The sequence below is a fragment of the Hesperophylax consimilis genome, chromosome 10, assembly GCF_061612785.1.
Source record: "Hesperophylax consimilis isolate HC1 chromosome 10, BYU_Hcon_1.0, whole genome shotgun sequence".
Taxonomy (NCBI): Eukaryota; Metazoa; Arthropoda; class Insecta; order Trichoptera; family Limnephilidae; genus Hesperophylax; species Hesperophylax consimilis.
The window spans coordinates 23,107,306-23,127,345 of NC_142845.1; the positions used below are offsets into that span (position 1 = coordinate 23,107,306).

The following is a 20,040-nucleotide window of genomic DNA, read 5'->3' on the forward strand; positions in this document are numbered from 1 at the left end:
TGACGAGAATAAGAATTTTTAGTGTATTAACAATTATTAAAATAATTGTCAGTATGTAATGGTGTTGTAATAATAATTATAAACACTTACAGACTAAATTTTTTAGCTGTCTCTTAACGCGCGTTGTTAATATTAGTGCCAGTGAGACAATAAAAATAACTACTTTTATAAATGGAAAGCCATGATGAGATTAATATAAGTAGTAACCCTAGATATAACATTTTATTATTTTGCTAAGGGTTGAGTATTGTCAATACAGCTAGTAGTTCAGATGTAATTTATTGCACCACTTGATAGTCTTTCCCACAAAAAGCTGTCAAAGAAAATCTAAACACCAAACGTTTTGTGTTGTGACAAACATGTTTTTTTGCTGTTTGACTTTTTCTTCATTGAGTTGTGTTCCGCTACCTCCATCTTGAGTCAATGTTTCCTACAGTTTTCGAGGGTACACCATCAAAGCAGAACGCATACCACTGGCAGATAGATTCTGGCATAATGACACTGCAAGACTGACAGGAAAGTTCGCTGAAGAGGGTGGAGAAAACGAAAAAAGTATTTTATTTATTTATACACGTTTAAAGAATATAATAACTTTAAAAAAAGTTTGTTTAAAAAAAATGCTACCTATTATTAAAAAGAAAACAAAATTTCAATTTAAATGGAGGTAATGAAAATGAAAATAATAAATAAAAATAACTTTAAAACGGCATTAAATAATTTTAATTAGGAATCACAAATCACCACTGCTAAAAAAATATTATATATCAAATAAATCATGACAAAACTATTTTATGTAGGTATTCTATGTTTTTAGTATTCAATGATCATATCACTATAAGCATTATAAAACATGTGTTCTAAACTTCTTTAATTTGCAACTTCAAACATCAGATTCGAAATTGTGATAACAACCCTACAAATTTTGAATAGAAAAAAAACTAGAAAATCTCAAAAAATATTGGGTTCTTAGGATGTGAAAAAAATCTCTTTAAAGCTATACGTTAGAGAGAATTAAAATTAGTCAGAATTGAAAATAAAACAAGTCAATTGATACAAATCCAATACGGTGTTCCACGAGGCAGTGTTTTAGGGCCTATTTTATTCCTGATATATATGTATGACACTGTTTTTCACATCCTCTGCACGGGTAAGCCACCCAATGAAGCCAACATTACTGAATTGTACTATGAAATGTAATATATTGTAACAAAATAAAAAAGTCTTGGGAGACTGTATTTGAAAAAAAACTGTAGTAATGCATAGGGTAAAACAATGACTTGATTTAAATTCATTAACATTAAACGATACAAAAATTTAATATATTTAATTTAACATCCATAATAAATAGACAGATAACCTTAATACAAGCCTACACATAAAAATTGTTTAAGCGTGAATTAAGAGGTTCCTTGCAACTGCCCAAAATTGAATGAAATACCAATGATAAAGTACGTAGGAATAATTACTGATTAAAACCAAATTTGGAACTCTCAAGTTGAACATATAAGCAACAAATTAAAAAAAAACTATCATATTTTCGAAGAATAAGAACTAATTAAAATTTATTACGCCTTATACTAATCTCATCTACAATATGGACTTATCGGATGTAGAAGTTCATAAAACCAGCCATCATGGCACAAAAGGCAATTTTGAAAATTATACTTTTCCGAGCATATACGAGTTCCTAGCAGAACCCCGACCGAATATGTTAATTTCCTGAATTTAATGTCTCTGCAACAATTATTTTCAAAAAATATTTTAATTAATGCATTCAAAAACCAGGATATCTTTTCACACAACTCTATTCGATTCAGAAGATTCTCTTTACAACATATATTTAACCAACCTACAACTAAAATGACTTTTTGGCAAAGAAATTCGCATCATTTCTCCATGATACTATTTAATATCCCCACTCTTGCAATAAAAACAATTATAAAATAGCCGATTTCAAAGAAGTCTCAAGATATGGATAATGGACACGGGAAGAAAGAATATAAATAAAATATTGCAACCTAACAAACATTACCTTTATGTTTCTCTTCTGTTTGTTTTTCCACTATATATTTTTCTTTTAAAATGTTATACTTTTCTACTATTATTTCGCTTTATAATTTACCTCTTGTTATATTTTGATACGCTTACAAAAACTTACTTAAAAAATAACATACTAAAGTAAACCATACTAGAACGGGGTACCCCAGTAAGGTCACTTTATATTTAACAGTTGTAAAAAATCATAAAACAACAAAAAAATTTCGGATACATGTTTTCTGACGGTATAACAGAAATCAAAATAATACTTTACAATAATAGTAATTATAGAATATTCAAATATAAATGTATTGGATTCTATTTAATTCAACATTATCTATTATGCAACTATTGACGTTTTTTACTCTGTGATTTATTATTACTTTGAGAACCTTTCGTAAGATTACAAATAGTCCTAACAATTAAAAAGAATATCAACAAAGCCAAAATAACTGACACAATAATTAAGGTTGCAATGTCAATCAGATGGAATTCAAACCAATTCAAGTCTGCAATGGGAGATTTCATAAAAGGTGCACCTTTGTGCCTGATCACGTACTCAATCCAGTAGATGGCAGAGTCCATTGCAGAATTGGGTCTATCTTTGAATCTCACTGACAGATCTGTGACTTTGGCACTGTATTTCGGATTTGTCAGAACTTCTTTCAAGGTGGTTGCAAATGTTTTCTCTGTCAGTGTGGAGAAGGACATTTTGATGCCGTAGCCAATTTGCTCGACCTTTTGCATGTTGAGGAACTGGTCCCCGTAGAATGGAAAGCCAACAATTGGCACTCCGTGGTAGATAGTCTCTTGTGTGCTGAGGAGTCCTCCATGAGTGATGAAAAGCTTCACATTTGGATGAGCTGTAAAATAATTAAAAATGGTTTTAAATTATTATATATTTAAGACGAGTTGATTTGTGGATGTGCTCGTTACATATTTGTAAAGGAAACAGACGCTAGGACAATTTAAAAAATCGGAATGTATTGATTTCATAGTAAATTTTTAAGGTTTTTGACAATTTTTGAGTAACGTGAATGGATCGTCAAGTACCTACAAGAAACAATCTAGGAGTACCTACGTATATATATATATAATAATGTTTTTTTTTACCGCGCGTGAATACCTCACAAGTCCCAACTGCTCCCTGGAACCAGTGAGACTCACAACGTCCCCAATTGTGAGGCTAATGGGGAATAAGGTTGATGTGATGTGAAGGCGATGGGGAAGAGGTAGTTTGGGTAGTACCTGGCTATACAGATTTGACCACCAAACACGGCTAAATCCATTTCAAACAACGTTTCAATTCTGAATTGTAGTCTTTCACCGGGGCCATGCTTAGAGTATCTTTCACTCTGTAACATGCCGCAAATATACTAGGTATGTATTATTTGAAATTATTTAATGGTAAAACTATACAAATTAATTTATAAGACGCCGGGATTTAAACCCACAACTTCCGGATTCATAGTAATGTCGATATTTTAATAAAAAATATGACAATGACGTTACAAATACATTGTACACAAATCTGAAATGAGTGAGCATCCTTTTCCCCAAATCTTAGATGCTAAATTTATTTCGGCAGCAGGTTAAATTGCATCAATTTACCAAGTGTTCATGACGTCATCATTAACGCAAAATACTAGGAAGAACATAATAATGTTTTAACAATTCGGTGAGTTTTAAATTGCTTTATCATGACTGCCGTACATTTGCCTGAACTTGTGTTATAAAAAACATGACTTGAAAAATATTAACGCGATTTGAAAAAAAATCGATGACCAAATTTTTAACACAAAAACACAAATCAAAACTTCTAACCATTGATATATTATATTGAGATGAGACATGAAGCAAAAAATAGGTTCTACTTTTTTACCTTCAACTGACCTCCAACGATCGTAACGCTCTAACTAAAACTACCAAAATGGGTCCACGCGCATCGCTTTTGCTTTTTTCGCGTTCTGATATTGGAACACGTTTCGACAAGATATATACGGAATACGCAATAGCGAATCTAATTATTGTATTGCTTTAAGCTTTTCACGCAAAAAAATAATAACAATTAACAATTTACACTTAGATTGCATTTACACTAAGTGAGTACTAAAACCTAAAAACTCTAAAGTTACTCTAGGGTTACTTAGTTATATTTCAAGGGTTACATTTCTTAGATAGGTATTTAAAACTAATCCTTCTGTAGCGTTGTCGTTGATAAATCTTCTAGCTTACAACTAAACAACCTTTTGCAAAATAGCTGTTAGATCTGCAGGAAAATTTAGTTTTTCTACACGAAACCAGTTTTGAAAAAATAATCCACCGCGACACACACGCAATTTCTGCGCCCGTTGCGTTCACCGCGTAGTCTTTGAGGATTTTTGTTCTAATAAGCCAGCAAAAATAATTACGCTACTATTAAAATCGAAAAGGTCTGGCCAGACCTTGTTGCTCATCGGAGGGTTAGTGGAAAATTGTTGTATAAATTCTTCCATAGCGACAAATGTTATTTAAATACTGTCAAATCAATGAATTGAAAAACAATCAACAAAATATGTTCTTACCAAGAATGTCATTTTGCGGTAGCCAGTTTGCAATCAAAACATTCGCTGGCTTATCAGCAAGTTTTTCATCTTCCCATTTCCAAATGACTCGTTGCTTTAGCTGTTTGAAAACATTTAGAAAAATTGCCACTTTTTCTTTCGGCATGTCCTTGCTCTTGACGTTTGTACCGAAGCTAAAGTAAATTGCTCCGTCCTTCGCTTCATCCAAAAACTTTTGGAGATTCTGAAAATGATTAATAGAATTAATTAAATTTTGCTTAACATCCCCAAGCCCACGACTTAATCAAACCTTGTCACTAATTAGATTAGAGACATTTATATGCTAATACAATATTATTATATTAAGAAAAATATTCCCTGCGCCAAGTAATACTTGCGCATTTGTCAAAGAGCATAACTAATTGACTATCGGCCATGAATCGTCTCATGCATAGTAATTGACCCTTTGCCGCAAGCATACGCTGCGATTCACTCGAAGTGGCTCGCGGCTGGCATCTCGAAAAGGATGAAGTCGCAGAATAAAGAAAAAGCTAAGTATTATGATACGTATACATCCGCGAGCCAAACTGCCGAATTGAACCTCAACTTATGGGAAAGAAACGAAGCAACCGCAAATAGCGCGAAACGCCGCTTGCAGTTGTTTTGTTCCTTTCCCATAATTCGTGGTACGGTTCGCATTTCGGTTCGCAAATGTATACGTACCCTTAGATTCTTCAAAATAGATGCATACATTTGTAGCAAAAATTATAATATTTTTTTATTAGTACATTCGTTTTGCGTTTTATAAATGCGTAAGAAATTGCTTGGCGCGCGGAATATTTTTTCTCAATAATGCAGCTCAAATTCCTAATTGCATAAAATAATAATGATACGTCCATTATAGGAAGCATTGATGTCGTCAACAGGGCTAATCCTTTGATGGAAGAAAATAATAATTTGAATAAGATATACTACGAGTATTATAATCGCAATAATATTTTATGTTGCCCTTTTGATTGCTTAATTATTTATTTAATAGTTGGGAACGGTGCGAACCTCGTGCGTACGAGACTATAATACATGATAGAGTGCAGATGTTGTGTTGATCCTATTCACCTTTTGACCATCTATTTAATGGATATGAATCAACCTATGGAAACATATTTATCTATTATGGCTAAGTATTTCGTACCATATTCCATCTCCCTGTGCTTATCGGGTTTTAGAAAATTCAATATTCACCTCTGGTAATTTTTTTGCTGGCTTTATGTGGACTCCTCCTATTTCGAGAATGCTCGGAACATACGGTCTGACGAGATCATAACTGAAATGAGTATTGATGAAGACCATCGAAATGTTGTTCCTTTCAATATCTTCCAACTGGGGTAGAGGTTGAGGGAGTTTCTTGAAATGTTTCTCAGCTATCTTCTGATGCATTGGAAATACGTAGAAGTGTCTCCAGAACAAGTCGTAAGTAGTCGCGTAGAGATTCTCCACCCTTTCACAGAAGGTCAGCTTTTTTCCAAAGTTCAAAAACTCATGGGTCATATATGGGACAACAAGTGGATTTCCTTGCGCCGCTCCTATGGACTGCTGGAATCCCATAGTGCTGATACCGATAATGGGAGCCTTGTATTTATGAGAGAACATGTACATCGATTCTTGATAGAACACCTCTGCAAATATCAAGTCGAAATGGGAGTTATCGTTGACGATGAAGTTTTGGAGGGTTGTTGAGTTGAAAGCGGTTTCAGTTGTGAATTTTACCCCGTTCCACACAAGGCTGAGCATATCTTCAAGTGCCACTGCCTCCATGGAATAAATGTCTGGTGCTTTACCCACTGAAAATACCAAATAATAACTTAAATTGAGGCACTGAATGAAATTAAGAATTCTAAGTTCAAGATTGTGATCTCCACTTCTATTTGATACAGGATACAGATTTTTTATTTGATTTTTTACTGTTGAAAAAAAACCTTAAACCATACATTGCAAAAGCTTTTAACAATAATAATGAATAAAAAAAAAATTATTGCTTGACCTCATGTACCAAATGTAAAAAACCTAAAATTATGGTACAAACTGTGAAAACTAGGTGAATTCATTTCATGTAGATTATAAAACCAAAAACTCCGATTCTAAATATATAAGTTTTTTGTGTAATTTATGGTTAGGTTATTCGCAAGATATGTGTGTTTTGATTTTGAAACAAGATTAAGAAAGCAACAACTATCTAAATAATTAATAATAATAATAATAAGAGTGTATTCCAGAATTGACTCTTATTGATTGGCTTGGCTCAGACGTCATCTTAATTCAATTGATGACTTTGCGAAGAGATTGACAGCTATGGTAACGTTATCTGATGCATAACTGTATGTGTCGCCGCACTCTCGTTAATATTTGAAATAATGACGAATATTTAAATCGTAACTTGTAAGTCAGACTGCTAATATTACAAAAAAAAGAAACAAACATTATGCTGATATTTCTCACTATGAAACATTTCAGAAACATGATTATTTTCTGTTGTTAGTTTGCCATAAAATTGTTCAAGGTTGCTTACTGAAATCCCAAATTTCTTTAAAATCTACGACGACTTCTTTGTAAGTTGCTGGTGGATTTTTTTCGGAGAACGAGGTTATGACTGTGACATGGTGACCTCTAACGGCCAGCTCCTTAACTATAGACTGGGTGAGAATGTAGTGAGATTTTCCAGCGAATGGGATGATTGCTAGAATCCGGTAGGCAACACATTGCTGGAAGAATATGACCAGAATAGGTAAAAGATGTAACAGCTTCATCTGTAATACAAATAAATCTTATTTTATACATTCGTAAGATATTTATAAAAACGTCAAAATCGGTAGGGACGTAATTATTATCTAAATTTTAGGTTAGGTTAGTTTAGGTTAGAAAAATTAAATTAGCTTAAGATGGAAGTTTTTTTTCCAATAACATATAAACTTATATTGATAGATGTATTTTAAAATAGTTATGTTTATTTTTGGTTTGACTGAGGATTGAACCTTCTTCCCCAGGAACTAACTAAAATGAGTGAACTGCGCTTTCATTTTAGCCAAATCCTAATTGGATGTTTTTTTAAAAAAAATTTATATTCACTCCACACAGGAGGCCCTGAAGAAAATAATTTCCCTCAGGGCCTATGTCATCTTTGGGGATGCTGTGAGGGTCTTTTTGTGGAGAGGAAGGAGTGAACATGGGTCTTGAAGAGTCCCATGTTGTGGGAGAGAGGAAACACAGAGGCCAGCAGCTCGTTTCACAGCCGAGCTGTTGAACTTAAGAACGAATCGTAGAAGCGACCCGTTCTCATGTGACAAATGTTGGGCGCGAGTTTGGCGTGTATCCCGACTACGCACCGGTGCTGAAGGGATCATTGACGCTAGTTCCTCAGAGCATCTTCCATTGTAATACCGTTACCTGGTACCTGGTACCTGGCACCTAGTTTTATTTCGTATATTTACTGCTGTAATTGTTTATAATAATAATAATAATCAGATACTTGAGTCGGGCCATGTCAAGAGTCAGAACGATATTAGAAGAACGAGATGTGCTATGCGCAGTTCGTACTGAGTGGAATTGTTTTGCCGAGTGTCGCCGGTTTTGTTCACCAATACTACTACACACCTTCGCTTGCGCTAAGGTATCCGCACTAATACATAGAACAGATTTCTGTGCGTACACGTCCTGATACCGTTCAAAGTACCCTAATTAGGTAGTACTCCGGCTACGGTCCGGCGGCCAACATAGCATATCTCGTTCTTCTAATATCTTTGGTCAGAACAATAGAAGAGTATGTATGAGACGATGTATGAATGTTAATGAGGCAAGGAGTGTGTGCCAAGACCGAGTTGTTTAGCGGTCCGTCCTCTCTGCCTACCCCTGCGGGGAAACGGCGTGATGGTAAGTTAGTTAGTTTTTTTGTTTGTCTATAATGTCATCCAATTTCAGAGAAATGCGTGCGTGTTTGCGTGTATGTGCGGGTGTGTGCGTGAGTGCAGCCAAAATAAGAGAATGCATTGTCATCGACAACAAGTCTATATGCTGAATTTCAGCTTGATCGTATGTCAGGAAGTTGGTTAATTTCCACTTCCAATATTCCATATCATTCATTAATTATGTATTCATTCATTCAAGAAAAAAAAACGAAATTGAAATAAATGTTTTTAAAAAAAAGAGAAAAAAGTAATTTCCTGCCGAAATAAGAAATATTGTGGTATGTTGATTAGAAAATGATAAGAAACTATTATTTTGGATAGTTGCAGGGTCCGACATCAGGAAAAGGCGAAGCTTAATGCTAAATAATTATTTTTATTAATCTTTATAACGAATTGGGGTACATTATGAATACGAAAAAATATGCTTTAGATAAATTGAAGATTTTCCTATTGTTTCGCTTGAGTAGAATACAAATTTAAAAAATAACTAATTAAAAAATAAATGTATATTACAAAAAAAAATTCAATGTAATGTATGAACGCATAAAGGAAACAACTTAAAAAATATATAGTAATACATTAATATAGCGAAGATTTTCTGTGACAGTTTCCCTTGATTAACTTTCTTGCTTTCTTATAAAATAAATAAAAAACAGTTTTTTTGCTTCGTTTTTTTTTTAAATCGAACGTTTCTAGACTCCGTTTGTCAAACGATTTTAATGCCTATTACCTACAATATAAGGTATACCAAGAATATACACATTTTTGGCTTGTAGCTTTCTCTTAATATAATGGTGTTGGTAGATGTACATCTTGATTCGTTCAATCAATTTAATAAATATGTTTGTTTAAAGATCTCCGTGAGTTACCAAATGTTTTGCGCATCGTAATGATCCCAGGATGTTGCAATTATGATATCCTATAGTGAAAACACATTTTATGTTGAAAAATTTTTCCCCCTTTCGCAAAACGCCACATACACCAACAGAAAAAAAACAGGATATAACTGTCAGTGGCAGGACAATATAGTCATAAAATATGGTATTTTGATGATGTTTTTTTAATTTATAGTAATGAAAGAATAACAATATCAGGCCACATATTATTTTTACGAAATGAAAAAACCTTATCAATATGTTTTTGCGCCTGACGAAAGTCGATCGTTTAGAGTTACCTACAAACCATAATATGGTCATTATTTTAAAACGACCGTTTTAGGTAATATATTAGATAAGATAAAGAGATAAGCGATATCATTAAAACGATGGTTACATTATTTATAAAAAGATTTATCTTTATTTGTTTAAATGTCTACTATTTTATGATCGCAAAATGATAACCTAATCGATTTGTGAAGCTTTAAGTAGTTAATTCAATCATTATGCATTATATGCAAGTCACTAACACAGACAGCTAAAATGAGGGGAAAGGTTTTATCATTGTTTGCTCACGCTTTGTATGTTGCTTTCTGTCAATCCGATGCGTTTTTCGAGTATTTGAACCCATATTTAATTTTTTTGAAAATAGTTTGCCAAAACTGATATCATATGAACTCAAACCACATAGAGACCAAAATAAATGCACGAAAGACTTATGCTGGCTTCTCTATAGTAAAACAAGCACTGCGGCACCTAAGCCAAGGTGGAACACACTGCAGAGATAGTTATTGTATATACTCGTAATGTTGTTAATTACTAGCATCGTACAGCAAGAGAACAGCATTACAGGAAGAGATGGACAGTCAGAACAGGATGGTTGAATATGAGAAAGTAGCCGGGAACTTTTAATTACTGTACTTGATTCCTAAGACGCTTAAAAAAGTGTGAGTTCTGAAGAATATTAGCGTTTTTAATCGCTCAGGGTACGACGAAAGTTATATTCTTAACTTTTTTGGTAAGGACTGAATTTTGTGCTCAATTTTCTGCGCAATTTTTGCGGCTATTATGCACTACCCGGAAAGTGGTAGCGTTCCAAATTAAGCTGTCATTGGTCTTGTCATTAAAGTATGAACTATCTCAAAATATTGAAAAAAAATGCTCCTCTTTATTTGATATCGAATGTTTTCACGTATTATACTAATCGATCCATACGCAAACACTTCGATCCACTTATTACATAAAACAAATTGATCTCTTGGGACAGCTAGTAGACAATTTCAAAGAAAAAAATGTATTTTTGATAGAAGGGCTCTTAAACTTTCGTGAACTTTGAAATGTCTTTTGACCCTTCAGATTTTAAAATATTTTTACCTATAAGTCGAAACGACAAGGTGAAATTTCATGAAATTTCGGAATGCTCCCGAGGTATCTAAAATGTGATCCATATTTATAATTTTTTAAGTTGTCGTGTAAAATATACATTGATATTTATAAAAAATAAAAACAATGTTTTAATATCAAAGTGAAAAAATGAACAAAAAAAGTTTTTTGAAAGTTTTGCAAAAAGCGAATTTTAATCAAATTAATTCATCATTGCCATCTGTGAACACGTAGAATATAATGAGCGTTGCGTATAACCTTAATAAAAACAACCAACAACTGTAATGTGGCGTGAAAAAAAAGGAGTAGAAGAATTTTTTTTATAAATTAGCTTATATTCAAAATTATCACAGTTATTTACTTTGAGCACATAGGTTACAGGTTTGATTCAAGTAATAAGCCAAGCATTATATATTGCCATTCTGTATAAACCTTTCTATGTTTTTATAAACAACAAACAAATAATCATAATGAGTAACTAATAAATTAATTTACCTTTGCTAAATACACAGATATATCACAAAAACACACAACAATTAGTTGAACGCTGGGTCAAAGTTTTATAATAATTTAACTAGACCACATGCTTAAATATCTTCGCTAGCCGAATCATTTACTGTTACTGATGGAATAAAGACTGAGACCTGACACATGAGACAACTATAGAATAATTTCGTCTTCTCTCTCTGCTGACCTAGACATTCATAATCATACATAATAACTCAATAACCCCAAGTAGGATAAACTTCATATGTCCTACACGTAATTTCGGTCTATGTACACCGAGTTATGATGAAAGAGTATCTTGTGTTACTTTAGTAAGCAACATTCGATGGCTGATCAAAAAATGGCTAACGTTTTATTAAAAATAATATCTGTAAACTTTTTAAGCTATTTGTTCATTTTCAATATAGGCACGTTCTATAGTTCCTTCTGGAACATACATAATGTTGTAATAGACTTTAATAACACACATTAGAGCTCTTTCAATTGGTGTTTTCATTTTTGGCATATGTAATCTTGTAGGCATCGAGTATTTTATTAAAAAGACAAAAAACTAAGTTTACTTCACTTTATATTGATGTAAACTAAGTTATTTGTCTTCTTAGTAAAATTAATTCTTCCAGATTAATTACAAAGTGATTACGGGTTAGAAGATCTTTTCTTTAAAAAAATCGATTGATGTATATTTTCTGTTCAAGAGTTAATTTTATGTACTGCCAGAATTACACATGGACAAAAATGAACACAGAGATCACACTTGCAATTACACTTACTTAAAATTTAACATCTTTTTTATTTATTTTATTTTAAACTCGAAAAATCGAAATTAAAATAATAATTAAAATGGACATGAGTTAACAAAATACAGGAAACAGAAAATAAAAATTAATAAACTACCACTATCCACCAACCACGGATAGTGCTTATATTTGTGTTGAATAATTTTCGTATTTGGAAAGAAAAAACAAAATAAGGTTAGATTTTTTGACGTGCCTAATTTTAGTTGGTTTGATTCTCTGCACGTATAAGTCCGTCCATGGGCAATTCTGGAAGCGTAATATTGGTACATGAAATTAACACATATTTAATTTCATCATGTAACCGATAGTTACTAAACTACATTTGCTTATTGACTGTAAGTTAGTAGTTATATCTAAAGACTTGGCTGCATGTCGATAACACCGCTTCTGGAGACGAAATGATAACAAAAGTGGAAAAAGTTATTTCAAATAAATAATAACTATAAGTTATTGAATAATTGAAAATCGCTACATAACAAATCGGCAAATTTATCGCAGTTCGACTTTCTTGCAAAATCAAATAGATTCTAAAATTGCTACCAATCATTTAGATTTAGTGCAATTCTTTTTTAAAAAAATTTCTTAAATACTTTCAATAACGTTAATAATGAATTTATGTATAATAATAAAATGGATCCTCAAATACTCTCGAAGTGCTTAATGTAACTCGGAAATAAAATCGAGATCTAAGACCGAAACTGATTTATGATGGTAAAATAATTTTGAACCACCCTGTTTTAATAAATAAATCATTCACTTAGGTCTTCACTGGGTTCAATGTTCAATTGTTAATAGGTAGTTATCCAACGATGGTTTTCTAAAGCAGCCTACCATAATACTTTGTATACGGAAATATATCCTATACCGGTCGGTGGCTGAGTTGACATCGCGTTTGGGTCCCACCCAGACTTAGTGTGTTCAATTCCTTGGCTTGATAAGTCCTCCATCACAACACAAGCAACATTACCCGCTTACTGTGGTGGTAGTAGGAGATTGTCTAATATTGTCAGGCTATTCGTAACCCGGGAATGTTGTCTTTCCTTTAAAAATAATTATATTATTATATGTTCGTAAATATACATTTTTGTGATTTACAGTAAATATACAGTTTTAGAAATTTTAACCCGTACAATTGATACGTACCATTGGATAAGCTACTTTTAGAGCCATTTTGTTAACGTACGTAAACAAAATAGTCTATAATAGTAACCCTAGTCAAAATCAGTAGACGCATAGGTAGGCGATCACTGAAATCAATAATATTTGGATAATTTTTTTTTTTTTTTTTGTGAAAATTTGTTTTAATGAAAAATTATCTCAAGGATGTGTTAGGAATGCTAGGTATTTTCAGCTCCTTGGCAATTCGGCGCTCGAAGCCGCATAGGGCCGGCACTGCATACCTATCACAATTTTCTTGTAGCTTATCAAATGCCAAGCAAATGTCTGGATGATTGAAATTAAACGAATATACATCTTTATGTTGTTGTGTCAAATAATCAAAAATTACAAGACGAAACAAATTCAATCTTTCGGTAGCTTTATTGATTGAAGATTTTATTTATTACTCATGCTCTCTTAATCTAACCTAGCCTATAACATACTTTCTTCTTCTTATTATTGTAATGTTGCAATTGAGCGATCTTTCGTCAAAGGTTAGGTTAGGTCAGAATGAACATACGCATACGTGATCAGTCCCACGCCAAAACTTATTGATGCGAGTAGATATAAAGAAGAAATTGTATGTAGGAATTTCGAATTTTGATTATATTCATGTTTTCATGTTTCCTACTCAGTTTAAAACGATACGAATGTCAATGTGTTCCTTATACTGCCAGAATTAAAGAGTTCTCGAAGTCGAGTCAAGGCCACGCTAAAACCAGTTCAATGGACAAAATAAACCAGAATGGCGCAAACACGTGGGAACGCAAAGAAAGATCGTTACAAATATATGTAGGTTCTCATTTCTTCACAGAGTTATTGAAGGCGGTTCAAGGTCACGATTAAACCAGTTTAATTAACGAAATAAACCAGAATGACGCAAACACGTGGGAACGCAAAGAAAGATCGTTACAAATATATATGTTGGTTCTCATTACTTCACAGAGTTATCGAAGACGGTTCAAGGTCACGATTAAACCAGTTGAATGAACGAAATAAATATAATAATTTTTATCATGTCGGTACACCTGTATAAAACTGTACAGTGATTTAGAAAAAAAATCAAGCTATCATTATTGGAGAATAATGATATGTACGAATTTAATTCATGTCTTATCCTTATCTTTATGAAACACGGTATTCATTTAACTTTTTTAATCATCGTGGTGATTATGCTATCTTATATGAAGTGCTCTAATGGTATCGCAACTAAATCATGACTTTTTGGATTGAACATAAATTTATATAATTTTTAACTGAATGTTGTATTATATTGCGTAAGTACGTCAAATCAGAAAACGATCTTGCAAACGAGACGTTAATGTGTAAAAATATTCTCGTTGAAAATTTTGTTAAAATTCAAAATCATTTACGATATTTAATCTCTTACACCCGACAAATTAATGTATAGATCTGGCATTACGATTGTACGGTACAGTGAAATCTCTTTTACACTAAACTATGGCTTCAAAAAATATTAAATAACTTCTTTTTTTTAGTGCGCAACAACAAGGAGCTTTGCATTGTAGACTTGAATATTTGTCGAAAAACGAGACAAAATAACAAAATATTTATTTCGTACCATCAACCTGTAATTATCGACAGTAACGACAGTAACGACAGTAACGACAGTAACGACAGTAACGACAGTAACGACAGTAACGACAGTAACGACAGTAACGACAGTAACGACAGTAACGACAGTAACGACAGTAACGACAGTAACGACAGTAACGACAGTAACGACAGTAACGACAGTAACGACAGTAACGACAGTAACGACAGTAACGACAGTAACGACAGTAACGACAGTAACGACAGTAACGACAGTAACGACAGTAACGACAGTAACGACAGTAACGACAGTAACGACAGTAACGACAGTAACGACAGTAACGACAGTAACGACAGTAACGATAGTAACGACAGTAACGATAGTAACGATTAGTTAGGCATTCAAATAATTAAACAACGCTTAAAAGGTTTTAATACTTTTTGGTTGAGAGGAAACCAATAAAATTGGCCTATTTGGCACTTATTTGACACCAAATTGACACGCCGTTAAAGTCTCCAACCAATTATTTAACTGTATTATTTTAATTATGAAATGTTATGATGATTAAAATCTAATATAACAGAGAGTCAAAATATTGAAAAGACATCGGAACCCGAACCGGAAGGATAGTAGGCAGTTTACACGAAGTCTCGAATTCAATTATTGAGCGACAAAAGCTATCTACGTGACAAAAATAAAATTATAGGAAGCCTTAGCTGATAAATGTTATTTAATAAAAGTGGCTCTTTAGTAAAATAATTTCGAAAATAGTTAAATAAAAGCTAAAATTAGTTGAGGATAAATAATATTGTCAATTCTGATATCGAAATATTAGATTGACAAAAACAACCACCGAGTGGTTATAGGCGTCATCTCGGTACTACAGAAATTCTTGGTTTGATTCCGAGTTGCAACTTACATTTTTTATGTATTGTTTTGTTTCACGTTTTGGTCAGATTTTCTTCTTCAATAATTAAAGAAAATAATTGATCAAAGATCTTCAGAGGCTTAAAATTTTGTATTTCCGTTTTGTGAACAGAGATTATTAAACTGCCTGACAGCTTATTTCACTTAAAAAAATATATAGTTAATTAAATTTGCTCCAAACTCTGATAATATAATAATAACTATAATAATGCACTGCCATTGTCACCACTTTTAAATTCCTTGTGCCGACTAAGAAAACAAGACAAAATGAAACATTCTTCTGCAATACATACACGACCAAAAATCAGAAACACTCAGGATGCATGATCTAGGCAACCAAGTTTGCGGGTAATATTGATATATTTACCTACTTCATTTATAGAACTAAGCGTAATCTAAACCAGCACTTTGTTGAATCATTTATTTATTTATTAACGGACATCGTCCAAATTACAAAATAATAACACGAATAAAGTAAAATGAAAAATACAGGAGTAGACAAAGGTACATGAAAGCAAAGACATATGGTAGATATAATATAAGAAAATAAAGTGACAAGTCGAATCAAGTCAAGAATACGCCATGGGTCAGGACCACAGGACACTTATAATATTCCGTCACTTGTTTAGCGACTGGCAAAAATCATTGAGACTTATCCCAAAAAAGTTAAGGTTTTGACTTGAATTGACCAGTCTACACATTCTGTACAATGGTGAATAATATCCATAATTTGTCGAATGATGGTTGAGGAAGAGCAGTTCATTATTTCTGAGTCTCTGCGAGGGTATATTGAAGGGAATGAGTTGCAGTAGAGTAGGTGAATCAATAATACCAAGGAGAGAGGTTTAGAGTTAGTTCAATTTCATCATATGAGTATTTGCCTTTTTATAAACCTAGCCTCCTAGCAATTCCTCTTAAGAACCGATGTTGAACAGATAATATATATAACAGATCATACAAATTATAATAGCGTTGGTAATGTAGTTTTAGTGATTTTTCTAATATGTAGTATTATTCTAATTTTATATTATTTTATGTTACAGTTACATTTTTTACTAATATGGTTCCATATTCAGTTTATCAGTTTGGTGTTATTTCATGCATTAAAAACTTTTTTTTCATAATTTTCCATAGCTCTCTAGGTGTATTTAGTCCATGGAAAAGCCCGGCTGGGCGTAAAACTAAATTAATAAAAATTTACCCTCTTCTTCCGCAGTTGACATTCGACACCTTCACAGTCGGCAAGTTCGTTTCCTTCACATCGGAAGGATGCCCCGACGGCCATATGAGCATAAGGGAGGAAGGGCTGCCCTCTCCGCAGGGCCAGTGGTGCGGCTCTGCATGGGGGTACACGGTCTACTACAGCGAGAGATCCAGCCTCAATCTCACCCTGAGATTAGACCGGCTCAGCCAACAGGTAAGAAAACTTTATTTTTAAAATAGTGTATAAATCCTTGTGAGTCTTATAAAATTGATAAATGACAAAAAACGTTAATTTTTTTATAGAGCCGATTAGATCAATCTTTTATAATCAAATTGATAGATGACATCATGTATGTGAATCATTTATAGTACCTATAGATTAGAATGACATTTGACGAAACCTTTTCTTTTAGCCAAAGCCTAAGCACGGTACCATATCTTGGCCCATATTGTATCGTACCTTGGTCATGTAAAGTAAATTGTTTGGTAAAACTATTTTTTTTGATAAGATTATTTATTTCTATTGTATTATGAGATGCATTTCACAATTTGAAACGAAAATATTTGTGAAAAAAACACATACTGTACGTCTGGATATTTAATTTAATTTAATTAACGTAACGAAGAACAACTTCTGTATTAAATTAACATCAAAGGTAAAAAACTAAAAATAAATAACATACCGGGGTGACTTCTAAATAATAAAAAGGAAATGTATCTAAAATTACATCCTACATAATAGGTACCTTAGGTAATATTCGTGGCTCAAGGCACGGGTCATACAGTTAGGCAAATAAAATGAATTACATTTTCATCTTTCCTCAATTACATTGAAGAAAGATGAAGTCTTTCTGTGATAATAAGAATTTTTTGAAATAATGATAAAAAAATATAAGTTACGATAAACTGCTTACCTAAAATTCTAAAATTTACAGAATGATGCCTTTTTTTCTTTTCATTCACACAAATCAATTATTATTTTTAACTAAAGCATTCCTCGTCTGCCGCCGTTACGAAGACAATGTACTGAGGGTATTTTTTATGCATTCCATAACATTAAAAAATGTTGCGAAGTTTTCATTAGATGACCTACAGGATCCGGTTGACCAAGGTGCGGGCTTGTCCGTTGTTCGAGGCTCAGTCTTCTCCCCTATAACAAAAATACTTACAAGATTATTTTCCCATGATAACATTAATAACAACAACAAAAAAATACTCTTTCACAAATGTTAATTAAATAGCAGAATATTATGGGACACGGTTGGATATCTGAAGCAGCAAAAACAAATGTCTTCATGATTAGGTATTTTCTCACTATCTTTTACAAGACACCTGCTTTCCATCCGCGCTCGACATCTTTTCATTGAGAAGGTATGAATATTTAATATGTTGCACAAATATAAAATTATTGACGTACAAATAGATTTTTCAATTTGTAAGGAAGGAAAAAGTTGTAGAAAAACCGGTGTTGGAATTCGGTCGAAGCCGTGAAGTGTAACTAACATATTGTATAAAAGTATGTTAGGACATTGTAATATTATTTATAGAGAAAAGCAAACAATGAATAACCGAAAAAAGCCTCCAATACATATACCTACATTCAACTATCACGTGAAAACTGTCTGTGCCAAGATCCAATACTTCATAGCGATGGACTATTATCAATATGATTGTATTTACTAACTAGTAGATTCTTTGCAATGTCACGTTTAGATGATCAGGTATCATGCAATAAACAATAAATATTAAAAATTTTATTGGTACAACATTTCTTTCACCCTTGAAGGTTATACCCATAAATGTAATATATCATTAAAAAAGAAGATGATACTAACAAATATACGAAATGTGCAACAGAAAAAAAAAAAAAACAAAACAAAACAGAACATAATCCGAGACACTATCTGGATTACAGACCAATTCTTTACAACTTTGTGATCATTAAAAAGATAGCTGCCAAAAATATGGGAAAAATTAGTTGCGAGATAATATTGTTATTTCTGAATTTGAAAATTGAGATCGACAAATATGACTTATAATAATTACGTACAAATGGTTCAGTGGATAACAATGTTGTCCCGTTAAGACAGAGATCCTGGGTTCGATTCCAAATTGAGACTCTTCAACTTTTTTTTATTTTCTGTCTTATCTTGTTCTGTTTCATGTTTTGTTTTGATTTGTAAGTTTTATCTTTTTCTAATTCAATAATAAATATTTCAATAATATATTTTTATTTATTTATTTTGAAAATATACATTACATTATATGGAAGGAAGGTTTTGTCTGTCCAACTAGGAAGGTTTCCCGTTTTTGGACAGTCAAATTGACTGGTTTCAAATTATCATACATGTACAGAATTACAATTACATAACGGTAACATCAAATAATACATAAAAATTGTAATTGTAACACAATTACATAGTAGTAACACTATATTGTTGAATAATATGACAAGCACATTGAGTAGGTAATACACTAATAGCGAATGTAAGGAAAAAACAAAAAAATTGGGTAAAAAAATTTAAATCTGAGACAAAATAAGTATGTAAAAGCGAAGATTCTAGGCGTCCGTGATGAATAATGCAATCTGTTTCCATCTAATTACGAGTAATTTGAAGTATCCGTAGTCAATGTTGAATAAGTAGATTCAATCCAAAAAATCAATATTAAAAAAATCATTGAATGCGTTATCGACAACTTTTAAACATTGGATGAGGTTTCGTATCCTACGGCCAACGTTAATCTACATTTCGAACATTAAGTATATTAAATGGTTTGTTTCTGAATGATAACGTTGGACGTTGGCTTTGACGTCTTCAGTTCCTTTCTAATACTTTTTTCTCCCACCTGAGTTATTTCTACGCGAATAATTCAAAAATTATGTATTAGTGCCCATACGGATTTTATTACAAACAAAAGTATTATAGACATTGTACGAGACAATATACCGTCCGTACAATAACTGTAGATACGAAGGTAGCTGGGTACACTTTTTAGCGTTTTCAGTCTTGGTAGATGTTGTAGAGCTTTTGTGGTGGAGTTTAATGCCACGATCAGAGAGGAATTTATTCCAGATCTGAACTGACGAAAAGAATT

At 32.6% G+C, this 20,040-nt stretch overlaps 2 protein-coding genes across 2 annotated transcripts in view; one reads left to right on the forward strand and one right to left on the reverse strand.

Moving 5' to 3' along the window:
* The window catches only part of LOC149420470 (uncharacterized), a 744,323-nt gene that overhangs the window by 494,690 nt on the left and 229,593 nt on the right, over positions 1 to 20,040 (forward strand). Inside the window, exon 4 of the mRNA XM_089636727.1 lies at positions 16,958 to 17,158. Within this exon, the coding sequence (XP_089492853.1) occupies positions 16,958 to 17,158 (201 nt within the window). The remainder of the gene's footprint in view (positions 1 to 16,957; positions 17,159 to 20,040) is intronic.
* On the reverse strand, positions 784 to 11,417 carry LOC149420477 (UDP-glycosyltransferase UGT5-like). Its single transcript, XM_089636297.1, has 5 exons — positions 11,293 to 11,417; positions 7,147 to 7,384; positions 5,823 to 6,421; positions 4,602 to 4,824; positions 784 to 2,900 (listed from the first exon to the last, which is right to left on the reverse strand). Exons 2-5 carry the CDS (start codon positions 7,382 to 7,384, stop codon positions 2,386 to 2,388), a joined length of 1,575 nt encoding a protein of 524 aa, XP_089492423.1. The 5' UTR covers positions 11,293 to 11,417; the 3' UTR covers positions 784 to 2,385.